General features: G+C 46.3%; 1 protein-coding gene across 2 annotated transcripts in view; it reads left to right on the top strand.

The window, feature by feature from the left end:
* LOC126530117 (cytoplasmic aconitate hydratase) overlaps positions 1-27,441 on the top strand; it is a 269,805-nt gene that overhangs the window by 40,573 nt on the left and 201,791 nt on the right. For both annotated transcript variants that reach the window (XM_050177555.3, XM_050177556.3), the window contains 3 exons: positions 11,512-11,581; positions 14,756-14,939; positions 25,052-25,363. In XM_050177555.3, coding sequence (XP_050033512.1) covers positions 11,512-11,581; positions 14,756-14,939; positions 25,052-25,363 — 566 coding nt within the window. The remainder of the gene's footprint in view (positions 1-11,511; positions 11,582-14,755; positions 14,940-25,051; positions 25,364-27,441) is intronic.

Genomic DNA, 27,441 nt, shown 5'->3' with positions numbered 1-27,441 from the left:
CTCGAACCGGCGCTCTCGCACGCAGATCCGCTGGCAGCTGTAGCCACCATGGCGGCAGCGCTAGGCCTAGCTGCTTCGACGTTCGCTATTAAGCTTCTTGCCATTGGATGCCGTGTTTTTTTATTGAAAGAATTCGCTGCTGTCAGCAATGGCACGGACTCCGCCTTTGTGGTCCTCGCGATTGGCTTAGAAGCTTGGAAGCCACGGTGCGTTGCATAATGCCGGTTCCCGAAAGTCAGCTTTGCCTTTGTACACAAATGTTACTTGGTGAAGCTTATGCAAAAGTATTGCAGTGAAGCATAAGCTTCGGAAGGGGCTATTGCCATGGGACACAGTACGTATTCCTTAATTATACACGCGTGCACCCGGTATTTCCTGTCGCGGTATGAGCACCAATATGCCTAATACGTGTACCAGCGGGCCTTCAGAGCGTTTCCGAATGTGCCTGTAGCGGTTTGAGCCCTTAAGGGCAGTAAATGAGATGCATTTATTTTTTCCAACTGGCCGATTTTTCTGATGCTTTCGCGGCCCCTAGGGAGTTCGAAAAATTGTACATGGACTGTGCAACTGACCAAGAAGATGCTTCAAGTGGTGTGTGCGGCGAACGAGTGGCGGAAGGAGGACAAGAGCAGAAAGACCCTACGCATTGAGGAATGAACGGGAAAGGGAGCATGCTGCTGCCGATTTGCAGGAGCTTGAGCTCAAAAAACAGTGTTGGCTGATGCCGAGATGCAGGTGCCCTCATACAAACCAAAATAAACTCTTCAAAGCAGTGAAACACAACACTGAGGTGTCGTGTACGGGCTGAGAGTATGTCAGGACAGTTGAGGTTTACTTACGAGCTGTTGAGAGAGAATCTCAATTGTGACAAAGTTTGGGCCTCGTACCAACGAGCTTGCTATCAGTTGATAGAAGTAGCTCATATTCGAAAATATTTGCTTCTGTATTCATCTCCTTTTTATTCGTATTTGAGAATGTCCAACTCGATTTGCAATTTTTTTTCGAATACATTTCATTTGCTTTGCCTTTTACTAACCCCTCCCTTGTATTCTCTATTTAATAACATAAACACTACTCCTTAGTAGTCAAATTGGACTAAGTTGTTTTTCTTTAAATTTGTCGCATTCTTACTAGAGAGTGACAGCATCGGGCGATATGGTTTCAGCCCGTCTTGACATAAAACATAGTTCTGCATCACTCAGGGAATTTTGCAAAAGCATTCAGGGAAAACCTGAAAAACTCAGGTAATTTGTAAATGTCAACTTGGTAGACACCCTGAATAAGTGATGGCATGCGGTATAAAAAGGGCTCCAAATATTTCCTGGGCACCCTGCTTCGAGTATTTTTGTACAATCTGAAACCTATGAAAACATTGCTGACATTGCAACGACAAGAGGATGAAGAGATTGGCCACCTAGTGAACCTTTCAATGAGTTGGCTTTTTTTTCGTGTGTGTGCTTTGTCTAAGTGCCATTCTTTTGAAGTCTGAATCATGTCTTATTGACAGAACAGCAGTTCCTGTGGTTGGGGCCACTAAGGCACATTGTGGCGTTGCGCATAGTATTGTGTAAATTTAAGTTGCTAAAAACACTTATAATGTATTGACAGTGATGGAAGTGCTGCGCCAATTGCACCAAACTGCTCCATGAAGGAAATCCTGCTACATGCTGTGCAAAATTGTCGTTTATGGCAGGTATTGCACCAGGCCTGCACCGACCCGCACCTGCTCTGAATTGGGAACACATATTTTGCACGCACATGAAGGCGCTGTGCATCAAGCCACCCTTCTTCGTGACTTACCGTCGCATGCTTTCCATCCCAGCTACAGCATAGAGACCTAACCATGTTTGCAGACGGAAGGCACCGTCGATATATTCTTTAGTATTGTAGGGCCTATAGCGCCATTGCATAGGTTCCGCTTACATTCGGCGCCCCCACTTACGCTTTTGGGGGTGGAGGGGTGGTTGAAGTGCCGAAGCCACGATTTGATTATGAGGTTATGAGGCCCGCGGTAGTATCAGGGGCGTAGCCAGGGGGGGGGGGTAGGCTTATGGAGCTTCAGCCCTCCCCCAAATTTTTTCTGCTGTCCATGCACTGCTGACCAAAGCTACCCCGGGCACCGGAAATCATTCTGGATTTTGTCTAGACTGTCTTTTTCACGCTCGAAAAAACTTTTCACTGCGAACATTGCGAACTCGGGCGTCATTTCGCGACAATGTTCATGCACCAAGAGTTACATAATGCAAGCAGCCCCATCCAAGCACAAAGTTTCAAGGCCGTTTTGATGGCGAACGGGCTCGCCGTGGCATCTCGTGGAGGCCATGGAATCTACGGAGCACGTGGATGTCAATTCCGAATCTTTATGGGTATAACATTCGCATAAGCTTTTGATGTGAAACGTGCATTGGCATTTCCAAAGTTGTGCTTTCCATTTTGAATTGCGGAACTTTGTTGGTTTAATGCTGTTATAAACATTTGATGCCAAAGGTGTATTGATTTTTCTAAAGTCGTACATGGAACATACAACAAGGCAAGCCAAATCAACACACTATCAGACAAGTTGACAAAGCACGCAGCGAGGTCCGATGAGACGAAGCGTTGTGGTGGTTCATGCGTGCCACCATCTCACACAAAAAAATATCAACATTTTTTTACCTACTCCAAAGCGTCCATGTCGAGACACTAAAGCCAGCAAAGGTAGCTACGTTCATATTTATTTTTTCTACTTTGACTTTTATTCACGAGGACACATTGAGCCTATGCAATTTTTTTGTTCTCACTACCCTACCTGCGGGCTGCCAGAGCCAGGCAGAGTGCATGCATATTTCTCGTGTTCCTCCTACCACCTCTCGGTGCCGTTCGGTGCGCGTTCGGTTTTCTCTGGCCGAGTGGATTTTCGCCTTGCAAAGTTTTGGATGCTTTCTGACTAGCAGATGAGAAAAAGAAACAATGGTCGCTCGCTGCCGTCACTGTGTGGACTCAACGGATCGCACCGCGTACGCTGGAGTGCAACCTCTCCGGCAAGTCCTGTCTAGCCGGTGTAGGATACCAGCAGTATGCGTATGGTTCTCAGTGCACCAAACGTCTCGCGTTTTCTTTGATATTCTTTCGGTAGCAATATTAGGGGCCCAAAGCAGGCATTCGATTGTGTAGATACTTTCCTTTGCATTTTTTCATTTCGGTCCCCTCGCCCCACAAAAGGAAAAAAAAAAGTTGTTGTGGCGCAGCAAATCGTCGCATGGTGAAAGTTCGATTTTGTTACTTCTTTTGCGGAAAGGAAAGCAATGGGCCACTGGACGCTTGACTTGCCGGATACTCTTATTGTATTATTGGGATAGCAATTATACGGACACTACCGGCGCATTCCTGCCGTCGCTGTTGCCCTCATGCTCCGGATAAAGTCCAAGGACCGCGTGCCGCATACTGTATGTGCAAGTGAAAGCGTAGGGGCATGGATGGCATGGGTGGGCCGACGATGGTGGCTCAGTCTTGTGTGCGCAAAGGAGAAAAGCGGGGAGGAAGTGCGCCACCTTCCGCCACATGCGAAACATCGAGGCGAGTGGATGGAATGGGGGCGGGATCTAGGATTCCGTGAATCTGTGATTGCGCAACATGTTTATTTGCCTTATTAGATGCATTATACACAGTGACTTTTTCTTAGATACGTAGATTTATTAGATACTGATACGTTTATTTAAATATGTTGTTGCGAGGTTTTGTGCATACGTTTAGCCAACTTTGTTTCCAGTGACACTTTTTTGCCATTTTTCAATCTGTAGCTTCGCATTTGCATATTCCATTGTACCATCGCATTTCTAACGTACGAGGGTGAGTCAAATGAAAGTGAGCCAACCCATTCCGCTCGGTAATGGTTCGGTTCATTATCAGCGAGGTATGCGTGTAGCATACAGGCATCTCTTGTTTACAAAAGTGACAAGCAGGTGTGAGGATAAATGTTCTTGAAAGCTCTCATACACTGGGTTGAACATAGTTGTGTGACGTAATGGACGCGCCAGAAGTTGAGCAGCGTGGTGCCGTGAGGTTTTTGACAGCTGAAGGTGTTTCCTAAAAAGAAATTAGTCGCTGTATGGCTGCCGTGTACCTTGAACATTGCATTTCATTGGCTACTATGAAGAGTTGGAGCAAACGGTTCAAAGAAGGACGTGAAAGTTGCAAAGATGATCCAAGACTAGGCCAAAACCGCCGTGCGATCACCCCCAACAAGTTTGCAAAGGTTGATGAGCTGATGAGACAAGAACGGAGGATAAGCATCGATGAACCGGCCGAGCGTGCGAACATTAGTCGCGGTTCCATTCACACCATAATTCATGAACATCTCGGTTATCGGCTCTTGTGCGCGCAACGGATGCCCAAGATTTTGAACCACTGCCAGAAGACTGAGAAGTTTGTCGCTGCCTTGACTCATCTGATCCAGTATCACAATGAGGGTGACGGCTTCTTGTCTGCAATTGTGATCGGGGACGAACCCTGGTGCCACTACTACGAGCTCGAAACCTGACTGCAAAGCTTACAGTGGAACCATTCAAATTCGCCATACCCAAGAAAGCGAAAGTCGTGATTTCTGCCGGAAAAGTGTTGCTGACTTCTTTTTTGATCGTCAGGGGCCATTACTGATAGAATTTGTTAAATCTTGAGAGTCTATCAATTCTTTCTGATATTGTGAAACGTGGGATCGGCTACGTGTCTCAATCAAGAACAAACGACGTGGAAAATTGACCAATGGGGTCATCTTCTTCCACGACAGTGCCCATCCCCACGTCGCTGATGTGGTTAATATACAACTGGCGAAGTTCAAGTGGGAAACGCTGCAATATCCGCCATACAGCTCAGATCTGTCGCCTTGCGACTTCTACATTTGGGGCAACTGAAAAAAAAAAAAAAAAAAACAGTTCAAGGCAACCAGATTCTTGTTGGATGATGACGTGAAAGAGTCAGTTGCAGAGTTTGTGGAGCAGCAACCCAATGAGTTTTATGCGATGGGATTATGCAACTCGTTAGTCGATGGGAGAAATGTCTGATTGCTCATGGAGACTACTTTTAAATAAAGTACTCCGTTTGTCATGTATTCGCATTGGATCACTTTCATTTCACTCGCCCACGTATATTTTGCAGAACTCCTGCTTTTTATATGTGCTCTCTGTGTCGACTACAATTTCGGTGCAAATACTCACAATACAGGACCGGTGACAGCTACTCCTGCGTAATAAATTGGAGCAAATGACAGCATTATTGAGATTTTTCACTGGCCGTTGCATGTCTGCAAGAATGTAAACAAGGTTCTTGAATGACAAAGTTTCATTAACATATTTGTCCTCAACTTGGTCATTTCGTGGCCTTTACATTTTTCATATCAGTGGCATGCAATGCTTTGTTGGTTTCGAACTGATATAGTTCTAAAGTTTGTGCGATATTTACTTTACTTATTGAATAGACAGAACATGGAAGCATCGATATCAGTTACTTTGGGTACAATTTCTTGCACTTAAGAGTATATTCTTTTATAAAAAAAATAATTATTTTACTTGTTTTGACAGTGCATAGCGTTCAAGAATTCGTTTGCAGCATCTTTGGCAATGGCAATGCAGTTATTATTCACGTATTTGATCCCTCGACAAATTGTTTAAGAGGAAGCTTTAGCTCGGGCCCAACTTCGACGGTTCTATTCAGATACATGTAAAACGCAGAAACCCTTTTTTGAGGTAACCCCTGCATCACTTCTAATTAAATTTGTTGCATTTGAGAGACAAAGTTAACTTGTAGTGCCTGTTACAAGTGGAATTTCGATTTAGGGCCTGAATTTCATTGAAAATATTTTGAAAAATTCGAAAGTTCGAAAGAAATAGAAGCACAATGTTTACAAAGTAATAGGTCTGCATCAAGAACAGATATCGCCGTTCTGTAAACGGCATCAACTATAACAGTCGAAACGGACAAATTTGGTATTTCAGTTTGTATCTTGCGTCAGTTGGTTACGTTGTGTACAAGGATTCTGCAAAAGCCATATTTTCATAATAAAAATTTTTTTTAGATTCATGTGTAACATATCAATTTCATCCACTGTAGATGCACTATTAGGTGCAGTTCACAGAATTGTGATATCTATTTTTATTGTTGAGTAAGAGTTTTCAATTTGGAAGTTTGGTTATCTGAAAATTTGCAATTTTGCCAATTTTTAACAAAGAATTGACAACCTAAATAAAAAATTCGAAACAAACAGCCACTAGAATTTGCGCTTTTTTTTTTTTTAAATGCAACGAACCTCGTCAAAGTTGTTGCTGTGGTTGCCGAGAAATTCGAATTCTCCTTCTACATGTATTTAGATAGGAGCACCCGAGCTAAAGCTTCCTCTGAAGGAGGAGGCCGAACTGCAACGTGAGCCCCCCGCCCCCCCGAACAAGATTTCTGGCTACGCCACTGGGTAGTATGGAACCCCATATTAATTTTGACTACCTATGCTTCTTTGACACGCAATGAATGCATGTTCTTGCATTTTGCACCCATCGATATACGACCGAACGAGGCGGTAGTCATACCTCTCTTGACTACCGCAATAATGACGACCGACAGCACCTGTGACCTGGCCGCAGCTCGTCATAGTGCACTTATTTTCGACAACACGATTAATGTGGACCTAAATGAACTGGTTTTGTTGGTTTTGTCGGTGCAAATAGCGAACGGAGTGTAGTACATACAAGCCATCCGAGCCGCCTTGCTAATCAGCGTTTGCTTTCTGTCTGCGAGACGAAATGTCGTCGGATCGTTGCTGCTGATCATGCCAGTGGTTTAGTAATAGGCGCTGGTTTACAAAACACTCGCACATTTGATCTAATATTATTCTATTAAAGGAGCACTGACACAAAAATTTGAAGTCGAGATGACTTGCAAGATCGATTTAGTTGGTCACACACACATCGTCTATAAGATATCAGCGGCGAATATCGCTTAGAAGATATTTAAAATCAATTTTAAAGTACGTGCGCGCAGCCAACCGCAAAACAGAGCACCTCGCAACATTGACATCAACCGGGATTGTAAATAGCCAAGAAAACGCTACGTCATGTGGCTACATCACGAATTTTCGTTGGCTGCCATGCGGCTTACATGTGCTCTTCTCCTCTGTTGTTGCTTGTTCTAGCTGTTGTACTTGTAGTGGGACGCTCTCCGTGTCGCTGCAACTGCAGTTTTTGTCGTGTCCATCGGGATATTTCCCACACTATCAGCTTGACTGCGCTGCCACAACGTTCAATGCCGATTTGTTGTGTCTTACCATTGATTGTGGCCGATGCGAGGGTTTTGTTGAGGTTCGTCCTCGCCATCGCCGGCCGCAATATCTGAGTCGCTAAGTGATTGGCCACGTCTAAAGCGCGAGACACATGGCGCGATTTTCCGTGCGATCTGTAGTACGGCGCGTCGTGCGCGACTTGCCGCATGCGGTGATTCGGGACACGTGGTACGAATGAGCGAGCGACGGCCCAGAACCGGCGCCCCTGCGTGGAAGTTCGGAATGCTGCGTAACATCGAACAGAAAGTAAAAGCAACCGTATTTGCACAGCTATCTTGTTTGAAACAAACGATGACAATATAAACACGTCTATGCGAGCACTGTAGACGTGTTTCCGCAAGGCCGCGTTAGCAGTATCGGATTCGTTGACAGCCGCCGATGGCCAAGAGCCGGCAGGCATAGCTCGCTGGGCCATCGAATCCGACACCGGTTGCGCTTGTGACACGATGGCTTGCAGCTCGTATAACGAAGCGCCTATGTTAGTCTGCACAACGTGTACACAGTAATGTCACGCTTGAATTGCAGCACATTTGATTTCATTGGCGCCGACAGAAGCGAACGAGCATGCCAGGCGAGCTTGCGATCGCTGGGAGACGATGTAGGCTTAGCTCGCCGGCCGTCGATCCAGGGCCGAGGGTCCTTGCGATGCGTCCGCAGCTCGTAATGAAGCGCCTAAATTCGTCAGCGCAATCAATGCCTGAACATTTATGTTTCTCTTAAGTGAAAATACGGTTAGTTTTCCCGGTGCCGTTAGCAGCGATGAGTAAACAGGCCAGTCAGGCGAGCCACTTCGTGTACAGACGATTGCTGGCGCGTCTGCGCTTACCGTGTCCTAGTAGAAATCACGCCAATGATTTACTATTTCGCACAACGTTTTATAACTGCACTCTTTCGAGGTCACTTTATTCTAGAAGTTATTTCGTGTCAGAAACAAATTGTAGCCCATTTATATGCCGCCGTCAGCGGCGAAAGAGGCCCGCGTTTCGATCAGGGAGAGAAAAAAAACAGACATGATCGGAGCGGCGAGGCGCCCGCTCGCCGGCCCCACCCCGCCGGGTCTACCACGTGGCCATGACGTTCACGCTACCGGCGCTGTCATTGGCTGCGGTCGTCCGACCGACGCGGCAGTCGCACGACAATATTCAGCAAGTTGGTCGCGCAAGCTGGCTGCGCGTCAGAGCATACGTCATGGCTTTTTGCGAACACGTGACCACTTTGTTTACATTCTCGTTGGTCCCGTCTCGTTGCTCTCTGGAACCGAAACTTCGACTGGTCGCTACAAAAAAGACTGCAAATAATTACCTGTCGTGCTCTGAAGTAAATGTGGTTTCGTGCCGTGATTACTGGCTCATTAACTACTTATTAAAGCAGAAAAAACCACGTGGATTTTTTTTGTGTCAGTACTCCTTTAAGTACTACGTCATGCAAAAAACAAACTGTAGCAGATTTCTGTGTCGCCGTGAGGGGCAATAGAAGTGATCGCCTGGGCTGGGCGATATGGGACTGGCGAGGTACTGGCCTTCGGTGATTCTGGTTGTGTATAAGTCCACGCAATCCTAGCTGTTTGCCGCAGCCATGTGATCACTCCAACTCTGTACCAACTGTACATCTTATTTCGCACGCGGTAATTCATTAACACATATAGACGCATTGATGACATGCACACTGCAATTTACATAGCTTTGACCGTGTTGCCTGTGTATGAGAACGTGTGATAGGCTATCTACACTGCAGGTGGCTCAATTCCTTGAGATGAAAATAAATTATTTATTAAATGCTTTACTGAAATGTAGAATTAATGGTGAATTAGGATTAAGTTTAGGCTTTTCTTCATCTTCTTATATAACTACAATAAAATGGAACAGTACGTTGAAGAAAAGATACATGTGTCTTAGTTAATACATATTCAGTGCAATGTTTCAGAAAGTACTAACTTATACAGAGCATCCTCTTTGCACCAGAGCAGTAAGTTGGTGCTCTAAAGCATTTTTTTATTGGTCCAAACTGCATTTTTTCCTTCCCCGAAAGCTGCCCCAAAAGACAAAGTGCCGCTTACAACACTGATGGGGTCAACAACCCCTATCATTTGGGTGCAAAAATCTGGAATGAAATACCCAACTTTATCAAAAAGCTTTCAGATATTGTACCCTCATTAAAATGTACTTTAAAGCATACATATAAGATTACCTATGTTTGTTTTTTGCTTTAGAGTGCAATTCATGTCAACTTTTATGTTGTGGGCCCATAACTAGCCAGCTAAAGATCCAGATGATACTGTTAGCCATATTGTATAACACTGAATGCGGTCTGGGTGCAAGCTAGTTGGTACGGTACTTTCCTAGTAAAACAGCGCTAGAAAAACACGGAACGGGAGAACGCAAGGACCTGACTGCCTTTTGTTGCCAGTCGGTGCCCATCCTTGTGTTCTTCTCTCACCCATGTTTTTCTGGTGCTGTTTCACTATGAATGCATAATGCTGCCTGTGTTCCAATGCCCGCTGTAGACAGCAAAGTGGATGGCTAAGCAGACATCAGCCATTTTAAGTTTCGTTCCAATTCTGAAAAAGCCGTCAAGGAGGATGGAGGCTGTCCAAACAAGATCGCGGCTGAGCAGAAGGCTTTCAAACTCAACAGGAAGGTTGTATGCACTCAGAAAAACTTAGTCGCGCTTTTCTATGTGCTTAACATAATAAGCTATGTTGCGTTGTGTTGTGCAAAGAGCTAAAATACAGAGAAAATAGAGTGCACTGCAGATAAACAATGCTAACCTAAACATAGATTCCAGAATAACGGAACAATAATATCAGCTGTGGTTGGCCACCCATAGGCAAAGTGTAAAGAAAATTCAGTTTAACGGAATTCATTTTTTAGGGGAATTTCGGGTAAACGAAACTTGAACCATAACTGCCGCCTGCTTTACAGGTGTATAGAACAGGAAATGTTAGATAAGTAAGCAAGTTTAGTGGTGATGCTATAAATGGTGAAGAAAACCCAGTCCAATAGGCAGCTGCGGGAATTTTAATATAAATAAAAGATGTCAAGTTGTCGCTTTCTTTCCATCATTAAGACTTCGCCAGGCAAGTAATGATCTCTGGCAAGGAAGAGAGCACTAATGAGTAGATATAGGTACAGTCAGGTTGCCACTCTTCATACACTCTGCCATTGGTAAGAGACAATGCCCTTGTTATGTGCTCTGAGGAGGCAGTTAAAAATATTGGAAGTCCATAGGGAAGACACGCTGCACTTTCTTTTTCTTTTTTTTTTTTTTTCACTATTTCACAAGGAGCAGCTGTTGCATGAAAATGCACCCTTTGGTCAAAATGGTGCCAGTGCAGCCGGCGACTGCTGCACACCTTGTATCCCTGAAATTACGATTGCATCATAGGTCAGCGCGCAGCTCTCGCCATCTAGTAGGGGCACGCGGAAGTGCACAGCGTGCAAGAATTCGCCGATGCACGGGCGGCATCGAGGCACCGTATGCAAGTGCTTCTCTGATGTAACTTTTTCTTTTAGAAATTTTTGGCTGCCGAGTTGGGGGTGCGACCCTTATGCGAGTCTATACAGTACATATTAATGTTCCAGTGAACGTTACTGTTTTGGACCAGGCAGCAACAGAGGCAGCTGAAAGTCTACAGTGCTCTTTCGAACGCGAGAACTGTGCAGAATTATTGCCAATTCTTTCGCACATGAAGACAACTTTTCACAAAAGAAGCTACACTATTAGAAGGGGGCCGCAATAAAGTCTAATTTGTTATGTCAGAACACTCGGATGTTTTTCAAATAAAATGGTTGTTGGTAATTTTCGCATCGTTTGCTTAATGGAACCTGGGATAAACGGAACACATTTTTCTGTCCGTTCGAGTTCAGTTTAAGCAGAGTTGACTGTATCTGCTTTTCTGACCTTTTTCTTGTTGCCGTGAGCTGGCATCATTTCGCAGAGACTCCTTTCAGTCGGTTCCAGACTCTTTCATTACTCTGACTTGAAGCTTTCTTCTTAGTTCTCAATGTAGACTGTCTCCAATGGTGGTGAGATTTCGAACACACCTACTATGAGGGAATAAATTCTTTTTATGCAGTACACTGTGTGCCCTTATGAAACTCATCCAGTAGAACCCCCCCTCCCCGCCTCATTGCAATTTACTAGCATTGCAGTGTTGTGAGCTGTGATGAAAGAAGTGAGCAAGGTACTAGTGTCCTTTGTCTTTGCAGGGCGGACGCTCTCCAGAAGAACCAGGACCTGGAGTTCGAACGTAACAAGGAGCGCTTCCTCTTTCTCAAGGTATACTCATCTTGCACCTGCCTTGCTGATATTTTTGCATTAGGCACAGTTCGCTTCAAAGGGGGCAATAAAGAGAAAGATTGGTTAAATTCTTCTACAAGGTTGAGCTATTTGGTGCAGCATTAGACACTAACAACAGGATAGACACATGCAATCCTATGTGTCTCTATTATGTTGTCCGAAATCAATAATGTAACGGAATCTTGTCATGTTGAGAGGCAGATTTATATTAGGAACAATAAACAGAATGCCGACCAAAATGGTGCTGTCAAAGGAGTGTGAAGTTTTGGCTTCCACACAGAAGAAGCCTCGTTCACTCATTGCCTTGTTCCCCAAAAAATTCGCAGTTTTGCCCAAAAGGCGAAGCACCGATTGTGATAGCAAATTAGTAGATAGCTGTACGAAGTAAGGATAGTAATTTTATTGGCCGTATAAACTTGTAAACATTCGCTTACTAACTAAATTAACAATAATAGAATGTGCAAGCGTGACTCAATGAGGACGTAGAAAGAAACAGACACACGGAGACTGCGCTTCTTTCTGTGTCCTTGCTTAGTCGCGCTTACACATTCTATCATGCATTCAAACCGACTAGCCCATCAATGTGTCTTAACTAAACGAGCACGGTGTCACGTGCAGACAGGTAAATGTGAACACATCTCGATAAGTGACAGCGCAAACTGTCTGTGAAAACGGTGGATTTAGGAATCATGGCGGCAGCTGCGAGCCAATTGACCTCCGTGCATCTGTCGCTCCCACGCGAACGAAATGTCGAAAGTACAGTGCATACGCAGCTACCGGCACTGTGCATGCTCTGCAAACATTGTAGATTGTTTTCAAAATGAGGCTCGCGCAGGTGCGCGCTTTGTCTACGTCGCAGATTGCTTTCAAGATACACGAGCGCCGTCAACAAATCCCTATGGCGCCTGCCAAAGGCATCTACTACGGCATCTGCGATTTGCGTGGCCAACGCCTTAGTAGACGCCGCAATATCTCCACTCTGTACGGAGCGGCAGGTGAAGAGGGCATCGAGACACCCTGGCAGCCGCCGGAGAACGCCCCTCTTCTCTCGCCTGACCCCATTTCCTCGCGTCACAGGAGAGGGCATGCATCCGGGCCGCGTTCTTCGCTCGCTCGCGCGAGATTGAACTGCGTTTGCCGGCTCACCCTCACATGCTTTCACTTATACGGAACCTCACGGCGACGCAGAAATGCGCCTGGAGTGTTCATATAATTGCTATCGCAATAAAAGCTTTGTTCACAAGAAGTTGACGTTTTGGCTTCCACACAGAAATCTTGCTCACTCATTACTTTGTTCCTACAATGGCCTTGTTCACAAAACGTAAACAAGGCTTCCATGTGTAAGCCGAAGCCTCTTTGACAACACCATTTCAGTTGGCGTTCTGTTTATTATGTTTTGAATATGTTGTGTTATCTGTGTCTAATGCACTGGGAAAGCATTGATAGCCTTCTACAATATCAAAAATGCCACTCTTACTGTTCTTGCTTGGCAAGTCAGAGGGGATGCAAGCAAAAAATAGGCAGTGATGCTGCCTCTGCACCACCTTGCCATGATGCCAACAGAGTCTGCTTGGGCCCAGTGAATTTTTTTGTTGGTAAAGAAGTACTACAGTTCAACCCAATTATATCGAACCCGTTTACATAAAAATATTCTGTATATCGAACAATTCCTGAGCACGGTATAGTTACAGTGAGTATATACAGCAAAAATTACGCTTACATCGAACAAAAATAGCAGTGGCTCCCGATATATCGAACGACAAGTGCCGCAAAAGTGCCTGCAGAAGTTGCCTTTCCCTCGCGGCAGCGAGGAAACCTGGCAGCGCGGCTCCATCCAACCACTCTCCCTACTGTGACCGCGCTGCGTCGAGCGACCCATTGATACCCCCCTGAAAGAATGATCCTGGTCCGCCCGCAGCGCTTGCTCAGACAGCCACTCAGAGGCTCTTGCGCCCTAGTCGTGCAAGATGGCACAAGTGTCAGTTGTCTCGCTGCTTTTTTGGTTCATTGTGGTTGCGCCTTGTGGGCCTTCTCTCGCAGTGTTGCCGTGATGAAGCGGCAGAACTTGCCTTTCGCCGTGAAGCTTGAAATCATATATCGGGTCAAACGCGGTGAGAAGTCAGATGACCCCGCAGCGTGCAAGATTCCGAGGAGCACTCTCGGCACGATCTTGAAGAATAAGGGGGAGATTAAGGCTAAAGCAGACAAGCTCACGGCCTGGTGCCCGTGGCGCCCGACGTGTATGCACAGCCGTGTACAAGGGCTTCATCCGAAATTGCTTCAGACGGGCCGGCTTCCGCGTGCTGGTGGTGACTGAAAATTCTGATGAGTGCGACGAAGCCGTTCCCAGTGTTGTTGAAGTTTAGAGCGAGCTGTCAGAATTTCCGGAAGTCATTGAGGGGTCAACGGACGACGAGTTTGTGAGTAGTACAGATGGTGGCGTTGCGACCACGGGAGAGCCCAAAGACAAAGACTACTTTGCCGACATCGTACCGAGCACAAATGAAAGTGGGCATAATGAGGAAAGCAACGATGGTCGTTTGCCCACATCGTCCGAGGTGATTGGTGCACGCGCACTAGTCTGGTGCTTCTGCGCGAATGTGGAAGGTTGTGGCCTCGTCTGCTCCAACTCTTTAGACAATATACTTAAGCGTGTGCGTCGCAGGCAGCGAGATTGCCCAAGCAGAAGAAAATACAGGGATATTTTGTGCAAAGCTATGTTAGTTTCATCAATAAAGTGATTTTATAAAGTTTATGTGCTTTTATGACATTCAATTCTTTAGTAGGCTTATACCGAATTTATGCCCCATATCGAATTGATAGGCATTTTTTTGCAAGTTTGATATAGCCGGGTTCGACTGTGCTTTGTATTCTGAAAGAGTGAAAGACTTAACTTAGCAAATTTTAAAGACTATCAAGCACCACTCATCTCGAAGGTGGTGCAGCGCCTCTGTGAGAAACTTCTAGTGTGCATAATCGTGATGCTTAGCTCGAACAGTCTTCTACAGCTGGTGCTCCTTTTTGTGCAGCATGTCTTCAGCATGTTAAAGCAGTTGAAAAGGATTAGCTTACTGACAGCTTACTGCTTGTTTCTCCTGCTGACACAAATGGTTGTAGCCAGTGTCTGCATTTGCAATTTCTCTCTCTACCCAGTGGGGATCTCAGGCACTGCAGAACATGCGCATTGTGCCACCCGGTTCGGGAATTGTACATCAGGTGAACCTCGAGTTCCTGGGACGTGTTGTGTTCCACAGCAATGGCTGGCTGTACCCAGACAGCCTTGTGGGAGCCGATTCGCACACGACCATGATCAATGGCCTCGGCGTACTGGGATGGGGTGAGTGGTGACTCTGCACTGGTGCTGCTGCAGCGCACCAGCTGGAACAACTGCATGCTGGTCCTTGTCGTTGCAACAGACCAAATATTGTAACGGTAGCACCAGCTACTCCTCTGGTCGTAGGTGAGCCCCCGCGTTCATAGAAGTCACTCATAGAAATCTTCTTTGTGCTTTTTTTCACACACGATAGGAAGATTCTGCACTTTGCATTTGCATTCATCAAGGTGAAACAGTGTAGGTGACAAGACAGATGAGAAAGACAAGATAATGCGCACTGTCTTGCCTGTTTTACCTGTCTTGTCGTCTTCGCTGTTTTGCCATGTTGAACGAAATCAACTAGCGCAGATTCTCAGAACTCTTTTGCATTTGCATTCATGTTTGTGCTGCCAGATAAAGGCATTGTGTTCATAACATGTCTGCGTCCCACTGGCGGCTGTTGCCACTGCACGGTTGTTAACTTCTGTCGCATTCGTTGTCACCCCTCCCCATCTCTGTGCCGCTTCACAAGTCTACCACAGAACCCAGCTATTTGGAAAAAAAACTTATTATTTCATTGCTTTCATTGCATGCATGCACAAATGTACATGCACAGGCAACAGCTGCATTTTGCATACTTGGGAGGAAGTGCACCATTGGTTTGAAGAAACATCTGCGTTTATTGCACTTATTTTTTATTTACTACTTAGTTTTTAATTTTGCACTTATCTTTTTTATTACACAGGTGCAGTTGCTGACTAATAATTTGGACATGCTCAATTATTCACGCAGCTTCACAGCGCTGCCACTGGCTTCATAGATGTAATATCGTTATGGTGCAACCAAGAGTGGCGCCAGTCAGAAGACGAGGATTTGATGTGTAGAGGTGGAATCGGTCTCGACAGCCATCTTGTTTATGCGTTGTTGTCTCTCTTCGAAATATTGTAAGTACATCTTTATATGTGACTTCTGCAACATAACAGATTGTTGAGAGGGGCGGGGTACCCGTAATAAACAACACCAGAGCTCCGTAGTGGTCATCACCTCGGACTGGACAACATGACGGACGAAACAGGACCCGACATGGCGTGGCCCACATCAATGCCTCCAATCCTTACAGTTGTGCTGGCTCAGCCGTGGGATCCAGGAACGTTCTGGGGGCACCGACAACCTTGATGTGAAAGATTGGATCGCCACATAGCGTATAAGTGCCCACAACAAATGGAATCCGACAATTATGTTGGCTAACTTGATCTACCTACAAGGCACGGAGAAGGTGTGGTATGACAACCACGAGGAAGAGCTTCACGACTGGGACATGTGCAAACAGAAACTGAGGGACTTGTTTGGCCCTCCCGCATGGTGGAAGAGCTCCGCTAAGAAAGAACTAGTGACTCGCACCCAGACATCCACAGAATCATACATCTCTTACATCCAGGACGTGCTGGCTCTGTGCTGTAAGGCTGACAGCGATATGGCTGCGTCAGACAAGTTTGGGCACGTACTGAAGGGGATCACTGACGATGCTTTCAACCTGCTCATGTCCAAGAATTGCGAGACAGTACAGGACATCATAATAGAGCGTCAACGCTTTGAACAGGCCAAGAGCCGCCGCATTTGCAACGTCGTTCGCATCTCTACCGAACATAGCTGCAACATCCTCTTGTGACGACAGGCTAGGAGTGCAGCAACCATCATCATCAGATGACCTGATATAGATAGTGCGGCGAGAACTTGAAGCCATGGCACCTGCAGCCCTTTTTCCTGCCCCAGTGAGCTGAACAACTTGCCTACAGGACCATTTCTGCAGGCAATAGTCTGCGAAGAACTCGCTAATCTTGGAGTTCATTCTGTAAGTGCTGTTGCCGTTTCACAGCTGTTTCATATTCCAGATGCATCAACTGGTCCATGGTATTCTCCACGCTACCGAAATCCAGCCGAGTGGTGAATCGTAGATGATCGGCCAATATGTCTTGCCTGCCGGCGTATCAGTCCATGTTTTGCGTACAGTGCAGTCCACTTATAATGATATCAAGAACGAAAAATCCGATTGTTTAACCAATCATCGCTATATCTAGACTGCCATAAAAAAATTTTTAAGAGGAGCTGCCAAACATACCTTTGTAGCTCCAAAACCAAATTTTCCACCTATCATAAAAAAATTGGCGCTGTAGAAAGAAGGCTGTGAAAAATGACATCTTCATTTATACCTCCAAACATTGTTAGGCGTGCTGAAATAGTCAGAAATCTGCACTTGCTTTTGAGTGCTGGTGGGACGCGCTGCGCGGTAGTGGTGGCAGATACGAACTTTGTAGACAAACTTTTTGCCCCGTTTTGGTTAAGGGGAACTTAGCAAAGCAAATTTCTTGATTTTTCCGCATGGAAAATGCCGCTCAAAAGGAATAATTTCAATCATTATATCCAACATGCGGTGAATAAATTATCATTATATATGTTTTTTTTTCTCGTAGCCCTAATGTATAAGTTGACACTCTGAACTCAACTCATCGTTATAACTGATATATCGTTATACCTGGTATCATTATAAGTGGGCTGCACTGTACTGTCACATTGACATATTGTAGTGGTCACATTATAATAACCGTACTGTCTCCTCCCCTCTGCGACTGCCATTCACCAGTTATTATCGTCCCAAACAGAGCGAGCGTCGTTACCAGCTTCCATTGGTACTGCAACAGCCAAACAGTGACGCTTGTGCTCCTTGGAACTGTACCTCGTCGTCATTCCGATGTCACCAGTCTCGTTTGCCACCCGCTCATTGACCATTGTCCCCATCGCCACAGGCTTGTCGCCCACCATCCCCGACGTAGCCCCAATGCCCGTCTCTGGAAAACTAAGCGATGCAGCTCCCGGAGGTGACGCTGCATTGACGACTGGACCGCAAAGCCCTCTGATCACTTTACTGACCAAACAGAACTTGAGGGACGTTTTAGTCGATGGTGTCAGTGTCCCAGGACTCATTGACACTGGCACGCACGTATCTGTGATGAGTGCCCAATAGTGCCGATGCCTGAACAAAGTTCTCACGCCCGCTGCATCATGCACCCTCTGCGTCGTCGACGGAGGCACGCTACCGTGCTTGGTATGTGCACTGCTCGCATTGGCATCGCAAGGCTCATAACGACTGTTTTGTTTGCCATTTTAGAACAATGTGCTTACGACACTATACTCAGCTTAGAGTTTTTATTGTCCCATTGAGCACTCTTTCATTGCGCGCTTAGTGTCATTCAGCTTGAACTGCCCCACTGCTGCTATAGTCCACCAGTCACACAACCACGGTTATGCTGTCCCGAGGACATCCACCTGTCGCCTCAAGCCACTACATACGTCACTCTACTGTCGTTCCCATCTGTTCCTGACGGCGTCTATGTACTATGTCCCACCGTTGACGTACTACAGTGCAGTCCACTTATAACGATACCACATATAACGATATATCGGTTATAACGATGGGTCGACATGAGAGAGTCATTTTATGCATTAGGTCTATGGGGAAAAAAACCATTTATAACGATAGGTTATTCACCGCATATCGGATATAACGATCAAAATTTTGCAGTCTGGACGGCGTTTTCCGTGCCAAATAATCGTAACGTTTGCGTTGCTTAGTTCCCTGAAACGAACGATGTCGAGGCGAGGCGATGTTTACCTCTGTAAGTTCATATCTGCCGCCATTACCGCGCAGCGCGTCTCGCCCCGCCCGCGCACGAGTAGGCGCAGCCAACATTGGCGCAGCGCGCCACAAGATGGCGCTAGCTGCTTCATGCGCGTCGGCCACAGTCGCTTCGAAAGAGAGAGAAAGAAAAAAAGAAGCGACAAGCAATGCGGCGCGGCGGCGCCCGTCCCGCGTCTCTTAGTTTCCTTAGATCACTATCATCCGGCGTCTCTCTCGCGATAGCAGGCTGACGCCACCGAAGCAGCGTGCAACCAACGGTTCAACCCAGTTCGAAGATGGCGCCGACAAAGCGCAAAGCTGTGTCGCTTGACACGAAGATGGATATATTGCAGGACTCTCGATGCGGCTTCAAGGTGAGCGCCCTCGTGAAGAAGTATGAGCTCGTCCAGTTAACGATATCAACCATCTTGAAAACCGGGAGCACCGCGATTGTGAAGGCAGGAGCTATCAGCGGCCATTCCGATCAGCGGAAAAGGGGTTAGAGACCCTTTGTACGCCGATGTTGAAGAGGTGCTTTACCAATGGTTCATCACCAATTGCTTCAAGAAGGCGGGCTTTGTGCGTAAGGACGAACTTCCCCAACCCGCTGAGACCGACCCGGTGGAAGTCGCTGACATAACCGAGCTCTGGGAGCTCGTTCCTACTGGTGACACAGGTGGTGTGTCGAAGCAGGAGTTTTTGACTGCAGACAGTGCTGCCTCGTTCTGCGATGAGGTCACCGACGAGGCGATCGCCGAAGATGTGCTGTCTTGACAGACGCAAAGTTGTGCGACGGTGGCGACGGCATCAGCGACAGTGACAACGAGATCGACAGTGGCTCCTTGACCCCGACCACGATGTCCACGCAAAGTGCACTGTCGTCGATCGACTCCTTAATTGATTTTGTGCATGCTAAAAGATTGCCGCCAGTGTTCGCGCAGCAGCTGGAATCCATGCACACCGCGGTTGTGAAGCTGAAGCTGCCGCAAAAGCAAGTGCAGATTTCGGACTATTTCGGCGCGCCTAATCCTTGACACGGTCATTGGCGCTAGAAATAAAGTTTGTTTTTCACGGCCTGCTGTATACATCATCTATTCTTTAGAGCAAGTAGCGAATTCGAGTTCAGAGCTGCAAAGGTAAAGAGCGCAAACGCGTTTAAATATTTTTTTTTTTTTGATAACTGCAGTCCAGATATAGCGATCATCGGTTATAACGATCATATTTTTCGTCTTTCTCGATATCGTTATAAGTGGACTGCACTGTACTTGAAAGAAATTTGGCTGTTCACCATACTCTGCTAACTGTAACAGGCCATCAGACTTCACTCCCTCTCCTGAATTTTAACTGCTCGACTCAGATTCTTCCCAGAGTCATGTCTTTGGGTGACATCTTGCCTGTGACCGACTGTGCGATATCGGCTCTTGATGCCGAAATTCCGTCGCCCTCTACAGGAGCCTCCGATTCACCAACTCTCAGACGAACTTAGCAAGATGATTGCACCTGACTGTCTTCCGGCACAAGCTGCTGAACTCTGCCGTCTCTTGGAAATTTACCGCGACATTTTTTACCTTGACGGCCGCCCTTTAGCCCAGACATCAGGGTCACCCATCGTATTTACATCGGAGACGCCAATGCGATACCCCGCCGGCCGTACCGTGTTTCACAGTCTGGACAACAAGTGATACAACGAGAAGTCAATAAGATGTTGACTAAAGGCGTTATCGAGCCATCATGCAGTCCGTAGGCATCCCTGGTTGCCCTTGTCAAGAAGGACGGCACTTGGCAGATTTGTGTGGATTACAGACACCTCAGCAAAATCACACGCAAGGATGTCTACCCCTTGCCGCGTATTGATGATGCTTTAGACTGCTTGCACGAAGCAGAGTACTTTTCATTGATAGACCTCCGATCAGGCTATTAGCAAATCTCAGTACAGTGAAAGCTCGTTAATTCGAACTTCAATAATTCCAATTTATGGATAATTAGAACTGTACGATTTGGTCCAGCCAAGCTGCACAGAAGTCTATGCATAAGAAAGCCTGTTAATTCGAATGCGAGAAGAACGGTTCCGCCAAGGATAATTCAAACTATGCGCCATAGTGCCGGCGGCTTGGCGCTTGGCACACGGCCAGAGAAACGCGCATACTGCCTACACACAAGGATGCGTCGCCTCCGGAATGGAGAGAACGGCGAGAGAAGGTAAAATCGGGAAAAATCTAACCAGCGCGGTGTCGGTCAGAAGGCAGCGGCGGCTGCCTTCTCTCCGTTCTACGTTGACCTCCGAGACTCCTTACCCATCATGAATCTCGGGGGCTTTGCAAATCTCCTTTGCTGACTATGTCGACGTGGATGAGGGTGCAGTGGTCTGTGGTGCGCTGAAAGATGAGGACATAATTTCTCAGGTCAGAAGCGCTGAACCTGGCGCTGCCAGTGATGACGAGGAAGACGAAGCGCCAGTGCGGTCCTCCGCTGTGGAGGTCATGGCTGGATTGAATGCTGCCCGTCTCTCCTTCATTTTTGAAGAAGGCAAAAAGGAGGCCTTCCGCCACATTCGCTCGTTAGAGCAAGAAGTGCTAGCTGTCGCCTTCAAGGAAAAAGGCAGACTACGAACACGGACGTTTTCAAGCATTAAATTTCTGACATGCCCTACTGCTTCTAAATCGAAGTGTACTGTTGTTCTCTTTCACTTTCGTTAGTTCGAACTTTCGTTAATTCGAACTGAAGCGACTTCCCCTTACGGTTCGAATTAACGAGCTTTTACTGTAGATGACACAGACCGTGAGAAAACTGCCGTCGTAACACCTGACGGCCTCTACCCATTCAAGGTTATGCTGTTCGGCCTTTGTAATGCCCGAATGATGCCCGAATAATGCCCGAACGAATGATGGCCTCCTTACTTCGTGGCTATAAATGGCCCACATGTCTGTGTTATCTAGATGGTGTCATAGTCTTTTCACCAACTTTCACGAGCCATCTAATGCATCTATTGGCTTTTCGTGCTGTTTTTCAATACGCTGGCCTGCAATTGAACTCATCCAAGTGCCACTTTGGACGTCGTCAAATTACCATTCTTGGCCATCTCGTCAGTGCCGTTGGCGTTCAACCCGACCCTTAGAAGATTTGCGCTGTCCAGAACTTTCCTGTTCCGTCTTCCCCTGCAGATGTAAGAAGCTTTGTTGGGCTATGCTTGTATTTCCGTCGTTTATGAAGAATTCCGCTGAAACTGCTCACCCACTCAGCGACTTACTTGTGGAGGACGTTGCTTTCACAGGGGGCCTTGCTCAAACCAAAGCCTTCTCTGCCCTCGTACGCTTGCTCACGGCTCCCCCATTGCTAGCTCATTATGATCCATCTGCCGCCACTGAACTTCACACGGATGCCAGTGGTCGTGGAATAGGGGCTGTACTTGTTCAATGGCAGCTTAACGCAGGCATGTAATTGCATATGCCAGTTGCCTCCTGGCACCCACCGAGAGGTTTTATGCATTGTCGTCTCTCTTGTAAATATTGTAAATACATCTTTATATGTGGCTTCTGCAATATAACAATATGTAAGGACATCTTGCAACAGGCTGCTGATATTTTGTGTACACAACCGTGTGCTATTTCAGCTGCTGAGTCGAGCAGGCAGAGCAATATTTTTAGCTTGGTACGTTGTTGGCCATGTCATTGGTGCCTCCTGCTAATACTGATTTAGTGAAGCCTGGTTGATCTAGTAGTTGTCAACGGCACTTTAACCTCGTGACAAGCCAAGCCACTAATCATAGTTTGCTTCTTGCGCTATGTACTGAAACACAGAGACAGAAAAACGCGGGTAAACGAAGGACACCGCCACAGGCGCATAGGCTTAAAGGGACACTAAAGTCAAAAATGATTTCTTCTGCATCACTAAATTACCATTCTACAACACCAAAAACACCACTCCTGCAACGATAACACGTTTGGTAAACCAGAAAAAGCGCAAGAACGAAATACGGGTGGCGACGCATACTTAAGTTCCCGCACCTGTAGGCTGTGACGTCTTGGATTTTGATGGCATCTTCTAGGGCCTACTAATTGTATATAGCGCTACAGATTGGCTACATTGTGTTCTAAAGGAACGAAATATCAAACATGGCAAGTTTCGGGAACCTTTATTCAGCCAACGCGGCCCAAATGCGAGAACATACTTTGGAATCCCTGACGTCACGCTGATGTACCGGCGCTGGGGTTTCGGCGCGAAATTCAAATACTGGTATTTGGACCTTCATTTTCTCATCTAATAATCAAACTATCTTTTTGAAATGACTACCTGCAGGGCCCTTAACCAATGCTTCATTAGTCTAAACTGATTTATTGTTTGGCTTTAGTGTCCCTTTAATGTATAAGGACAACCAATATTTCTGGTCTACGTTTTCTGGTCTCCATGTTTCCGTACATGGAGCGCAGAGAAAAGATGAACAACCACCAACTATAGTTCCTTTAACTATCCTTTTCGAGCCACTAAATTTGAAAGGCTGCCTTTGCAGTTGGACGGCGTTCTGTTCGTTATGTTTCTGATATGCTGTGTTTTCTGTGTCTAATGATGACAGAAGAAAACATAGTTTAAACGTAAGAAATTACTACACCGTCGACTGCCAAGAGTGCCGACGCACACCTTTGTTTACTGATTGCGTTGTTCTTTTCGGATACATATAAGGACGTGTGTAAAATTATAGAAGCACAGGCTGTTAGATGGAATGGGGAAACGTGTGTTAGCACCGTGTCTGTGGACCTGATCGATAATTAGAGGTCGTTTTTGGAAAGAGCAATATGACAGTTCGACCTGGAGTGGTGTGTGGGAGTTAGATGCATTAATTTTCCAGAGAATACATTTTTCAAGTTAGCGCATCGTGGTGTACCTGTCTGCTTGCACAAAAAATGTTGTCCAACTCTGCAGTTTGTCATGCGAGTTCCATATGTCCAGCATTCGTTAAATAGCGATACAGTCCCGGATGATTCCTTCGATTGCTGTTAAGAATGTTTGTCGCTCTCAATCATCACGCAGCTTTGAGTGGCTGCACCCTCAATGTCTACACTGACGACTCAAGTGAGGGAAGTGTCACATGGCTGTTGTGAAGAAACCAGCAATCGTTCGGCTATTGGTGTGCAGTCAACCTTGGTTTTACTTGACAGGGTATAAAGATTTGGCACATGCATCAAATGTACTTTGGCCTGTCTGTCTGCAGCCGCAGCACAGCGACAGTCGTTGAAATGTGGACTGACCAGGTCACAGGCAAGCATACGAGCACGCAGCACAACGCATTGACAAGCTTTGTTGGCCACTAGTCAAATAAAATAACTTATTTTGTTTGCAAATCTGATATTCCGGACTCCCAGTTATTCTGGTTTTTAGGCAGCCCCTGTCGTGTCAGAGTTACTAGTCAGCGACTGCATTACAAATACAAATGCACTGATATACTGTCAAAGAAAAGCTTAGTGGACCAGCAGGCTTAACAGTATTCCTGATGATGTCACATGGAAAGCCTATCAGATCGCTCCCTCAAGCTATATGTAGATTAGGCAGAGGTGGGTGAAACAGCGTGGAGTTGTTTGCGCCTTAGTAAATAAGTGACGCGGTTTGTGTAGAGCACTTAAATTTGGCCTTTGCTGACCATAAGAACCTGCCCCACTGACTCGGTGTTTGTACACAATTGTCAAAATTTTTTTAGAGTCCAATTAAATAGGAGTGCCAAGTATGCGGGACTTTCCTGGCTGAATCACTGGCACATTCACACTCAAGTTTCGCACTGAGGTGGCACTTTGTGGTGGATGCAGTTTAATACTATGTTTAGGTACATTAGTTGCTTGTTTCATTCAGAATAAATGGGACGTACCCACTGTCCGTGCTGGCGCCAGACAAAAAGGCAGAAATTGCCAGAACAGAGCAGTGATGCCATCTCTCACTGAAACAACGAAACAAAGCACACTCTCATTTCACTCTCACAGTGACAGATAGCACAACTGTTCTGTTTTCAGGAACTGCATTTTGTCATCTGCATTGCAACAGAGTGACATGTACTTCAATTTCATTTTGGGTGAAGCAGGGAGTTCATGGGGGCGGGGGGGGGGGGGGGGGGGGGGAGCATATTACTCTCAAACATCTGATTAGGGTGGTTTTCTGGGCCGGTGCATGATGACAGTGTGATGGTTCCAGCAAGTAGAGATGGGGCCACTTAGAAACCAACTTTGTCTTGTGCATTTCTTCTTTCTTAAGTGTTCGCGTCTCTACGTGCTGGAAACGTCACACTGTCTTTCAAACATGGTCATAAAAATGCATGCACTGCTAAATGACACTTTTGTGTGAAATTTGAGCTCAGTCTAGCCAGGAGAGTCGTACATACCTGGTGCCCCTACTTAATGCAACATTTGGCAGTCATGCTTCGAGGTCAGTTTGCCAAGCTCTCCTGGAGCTGCTCAGATGCGTGTCATTCGTTGCCCAGGTGTGGGTGGCATTGAGGCTGAGGCTGTGATGCTGGGCCAGGCGACCAGCATGCTGCTACCTCCCGTGGTGGGCTACCGGCTAACTGGCCGGTTGCCAGCTGGGGCCACTTCAACAGACTTGGTGCTCACCATCACCAAGCACCTGCGCCAGGTGGGCGTTGTAGGCAAGTTTGTCGAGTTCTTTGGGCCGGGCGTGGCCCAGCTGTCCATCGCTGACCGTGCCACCGTGTCCAATATGTGCCCTGAGTATGGGGCCACCGTCGGCTTCTTCCCTGTTGATGCCAAGACCCTGGAGTACCTGCGACAGACAGGTACGTGTGCTGTGCTGGAAGTGCACTTATGGAATACACCCAACTAGACATCTCTTACCACTCGGACTGCATTCCTAAGGCTGTGCAAAGCAGCTTTAAAGCTGTATTGCAATAATAATTGGGCCAGCTAGTGGCAATCGGGCTTCATTGTCACCTTTTGAGCACATTTATGCTTGCTGTAAAAGCTTAGGCGATGTGTTACGTGATATTTGAAGTGCTGCCAGAATGCTCTGAAATGGCCAATCAAATATGCCTATACACTTCCTTGCAACGCTACCTACAAGAAAGAGGTCGCGGGATTGAATCTCGGCCATGGTGGCCGCATTTTGATGGGGGTGAAATGTGAAAACACCTGTGTACTTAGCTTTAGGTGCACGTTAAGGAACCCCTGGAGGTCCAAATTTCCGGAGTCCCCCACTACGGCATGCCTCATAATCAGATCATAGTTTTGACACGTAAAACCTCATAATGTAAGATTTTTTTGTTTTACCTCTACAAAAATCTGGTGTCACTGGTCTCTGCAGGAATGTGTGAATATGGCTTTTGTCTAAAACATTACTTGACCTAAGACATAATCGTTGCTGTGCAGTTAAGCCTTTGTAAAATGTTTTGGTTGTTTCAGAGTACATTTCAGTGTAATGTTTGCTCACGTTGAGTAGAACTACTGAATGAAAAAACAGCAGCTTACATGGTGAGGCTTATACTGCACGAAAGGACGAGAACACAAAAGCATGGTACACACAGGCGCTGCTGCGTCTTTCTGTGTCCTTGTCCTTTCGTGCGCTGTAAGCCTCATCATGTCATGCCAACATGCCAAACACGCTTAGTTAATAAACTTACAATTGGAATCAATACACACAGAGCTTTCATGTTTGCCTTCTCGTGTTTGCTCCAAGCTTAGTAACCTCCAGGTACTCTTAACATTTGATACAGCAAGGCTAAACTATTGCGACCTGTCTTCATGATGTACTAAAAAAAAATGCCAATGCAAAGCCCTCGCTCTTTGCATTCTCATGCATGAGACAGCCCTGCATTGCCACATTCTTGAAGGCACTGTCTACAGCTTGGAAGATGTCCTTGCATGGTGGATAGAATGAGAAGATGATGTGTCACATTAGCAAAAGTAATACCCCTGTCAGACGGCAAATCTAATGTCATTTACAACGAATGCCATTTGCTCATGATGCCATTTGTTTGCTGTCACATGGTATAACGTAATGAAATTAGTTGAAAATGACATTTCCAAATGGATGAGTTCACCAAACTCATTCGCACTCGTTTTGGAAACGAATGTGTATCCTCGACACCAGGAGCCTACTGGTCAGCTTCACAAACAGTACATGGTTTTTGTTGTTTAACAAAAACTAACTAGTGTTCTGTTGATTTTATTACTTTGTGGGAAGGGCTGCACAAAGCCACGGTTTAAATAGGCCAGCCAGCCATGGTGCGGTGGGATATCGGGGGCGGCTGACACCGCGGCTGCTTAGATCGAGCGCGCTAGCGTGTTCTGTTCTTGCACTACCTGCGTGTAGAAGTAAACAAAAAAAAAGAGGTTAACCGAGGGGCCCGATTTTTATTAGTCATATCATAAGAAGCCAACAAACACTGACTCCAAGGACAATGTAGGGGAAATTACTTGTGCTTAATAAATGAAATAAAGAAACGATAAATTAATGGAAATGAAAGTTGAGGAAAAAACTTGCCGCAGGTGGGGAACGATCCCACAACTTCCCATTTTGCAAAGGTTGTGGGATGCATGTAGAAGTGATGCACGTAGAAGTTATGCTTGAGCTGAAGAAACTAAATGGCAGAGCTGGCTCCTGTCAAACTTCGGTAGGCCATGCATCCAAAGAAGGTGTGAGCACAGATCGGAAGGCTCGCCTGCTGCTGCTTGCAGTGAAATCTCGAATGCCGATAGCATCAGGATTGCGGTGGCCGCTGAATGCATCGCAAAGGTTGTGCTTGTGGTGCCTCCGTGGCTGCGAGAGTGAAATTTGCGCCTACTAGAGCCAGTGGGAGAGCGTCTGTGTCGGTGGTGAGTGAGGTCCAAGGAAGGAGAGTGGTGGCCCACAGAATAG

This window comes from Dermacentor andersoni, chromosome 5 (assembly GCF_023375885.2).
Source record: "Dermacentor andersoni chromosome 5, qqDerAnde1_hic_scaffold, whole genome shotgun sequence".
Classification (NCBI taxonomy): Eukaryota; Metazoa; Arthropoda; class Arachnida; order Ixodida; family Ixodidae; genus Dermacentor; species Dermacentor andersoni.
The sequence above is the reverse complement of the archived record's forward strand: the minus strand, read 5'-3'. Positions and strand labels throughout refer to the sequence as shown.